Below are 2,213 nucleotides of genomic sequence, written 5' to 3'. Positions count from 1 at the left end.
TAATATATTAATTTTATAATTCAAATAAAAATTTTCTCATTTCATCTTAATTATTTTTTAAAAACATATATTAATCCTTATTAATATAAATAATTTTTAATCCAGGGCCTCAATCGCCGCCAAAGTATTTATAATATTTTCAAATACAATATAGAAAAATTCGTAATTTTTTTATAATTCTTTCATTTTGTTAAAAAATACATGTAATCTTTAAGGGTTGGAAATAAAAATCAAGAAGATGACCATGTTAATGAATGAAGAAATTCAATGTTAAGAATATGTTCTTTTTGCCAATATTATACTGAAAAGAAAATTTACTTAATTTTATAAAATAATTTGTTTAAACAGTACTAACGAAATATTTATTTACAATAAATAAATATTTACTCAAAATACAAAAATTATATCACAAATCTCAGAAATAAATTGGATCTGTTGTGCTGAAATAATTCTGTGTGAATTTATGTACTAATCTTTTTTATTTATCTTTTTATTTTATGTATCTAATCTTTAAAATTGCACGAATTTATCTTCGGTCTTGAAATGCAATTCTAACAGAATTAAAATAAAAAATTATACTTAAGTTAAATAAATATTACATATAGTACATATATTACATATAACAAATATTTCGTTAGTACATATTCAAATAAATATTTAATAAAATTCGATAATTTTTTTTTAATGTATATTGGTCAATAATTTGTTGTTAAATTGAAAAATAGTTTTTCTTTTTTCTGAGAAAATTAAGTTAATTAATTTAAATAATTCCTTATTAATTAATTAATTTATTACTTTTGAAATAAATGAAGGATATATCAAAGTTACTTAGCATCAAGCTAAGTAAACACCCAGCGGATGAATAAATTCCTTCTACTATGCGAAACAAATAAGTACAAGAAATGTAAATACAGTGGCAGCGAAGTTGCCTTCTCTAAATTGTCTCTTGTATATAAACTAAATTCCAAATTCGAGCTTAAATAAGAATATTTTCGGTTAGCTTTTCAATAATATTTTTTTATATTTTTAGTCATTCAAAATTAGTCAAATTTTTGCAAATTCAACGAGTGGAAAATTGTACACGTGAATCCATCAAAGTTCTGCAGTGGCGAATAAAAAGTTGCGAAATAATATGAAAGAATGCGACGATATTGCTAAACTTCGTGGAAAAATAGCAGAATTTGGGGTATACATAAATGAAAATCAGTCGGAGATAGAAGAAAGGCAAAGAGGCAAAGAAAGATACGGAAAGAGAGAGAGAGAGAGAGAGAGAGAGAGAGAGAGAGAGAAAGAGAGAAAGAGTTATATCTACAGACCTTTAGATTTATGTTGCTCATCCTGTGACGGTTCCTTGTGTGCGTGGATCTTTCCAATCAACAATTCCAGCCGTGAACTGTTGCCTTTGAAAAGCATCTTATTCTTGTTATTTTTTTGTATTCACCCTGATCAATTTTCGGTTTAACAAAAAGTTCACATCACGTGTCCAAAATATCAAACTGAACTATTGTCATCGAATTAATCAATACGGAATTATAAATATTAATATTTAGATTGTTGATGTTGTTATTCGTAATAAAATAAGTTGAAATCGGTGCAAAGGTACCTTAATGATTTAGAGCATCAGCGTTCAGATCACATAAATTGATAAACACATTATCATTTGTTAACATCTGTTAACACATTATGGTAAGGTAACATAAAAATATCATTAAAGTGTATCAATTGAAATGTCGTTATAAAACTAAGTGACTTCGGATGTCAATTAGCAAACAGCTTTCGATAATTCTAATTTAAGGCACTCGCGCATGCGTTCTTGTTCCTTTAAAATAATCTAATTCTCATCACACACTGCACATCAAAAATCTCAAGACAAGAGAAACTCCGTTTCTCAAAATTCTTGATCAGCTTAATTTTATCCACTCATTTGCCAAGTGTCTTCCGATTATTTTCTCTTGATTCTGTTTTCATGATTTTCATCGAGATGATTAGGCATTTGATGCACTGTGATAATATCTGCGTTGAACCTCTTCGCTGAATCCTATCGGATTGGTCAGGATCGCGCGAGTCACCGATCGATCCTTCGTCGATCGCGATGCTCTGAGAACTGCGGGCTTCGTCAGTAGTCGACCCGGTATCTCGGATGATCTCGAGGCGAAGCGCGCGCGTCAAGGGAGTCTCACCCGTGACTATTATCACGCGCGATGCAAAGCGAT

At 29.5% G+C, this 2,213-nt stretch overlaps 1 protein-coding gene across 1 annotated transcript in view; it reads right to left on the bottom strand.

Moving 5' to 3' along the window:
• LOC108692200 (zinc finger protein 423 homolog) overlaps positions 1-1,428 on the bottom strand; it is an 88,728-nt gene extending 87,300 nt beyond the window's left edge. Inside the window, exon 1 of the mRNA XM_018200358.1 lies at positions 1,317-1,428. Coding sequence (XP_018055847.1) covers positions 1,317-1,413 — 97 coding nt within the window. The 5' untranslated portion in view covers positions 1,414-1,428. The remainder of the gene's footprint in view (positions 1-1,316) is intronic.
• Between the last annotated feature and the right edge of the window lie 785 nt (positions 1,429-2,213).

The sequence above is a fragment of the Atta colombica genome, unplaced genomic scaffold (genome assembly GCF_001594045.1).
Source record: "Atta colombica isolate Treedump-2 unplaced genomic scaffold, Acol1.0 scaffold65, whole genome shotgun sequence".
NCBI classification, from domain to species: Eukaryota; Metazoa; Arthropoda; class Insecta; order Hymenoptera; family Formicidae; genus Atta; species Atta colombica.
The sequence above is the reverse complement of the archived record's forward strand: the minus strand, read 5'-3'. Positions and strand labels throughout refer to the sequence as shown.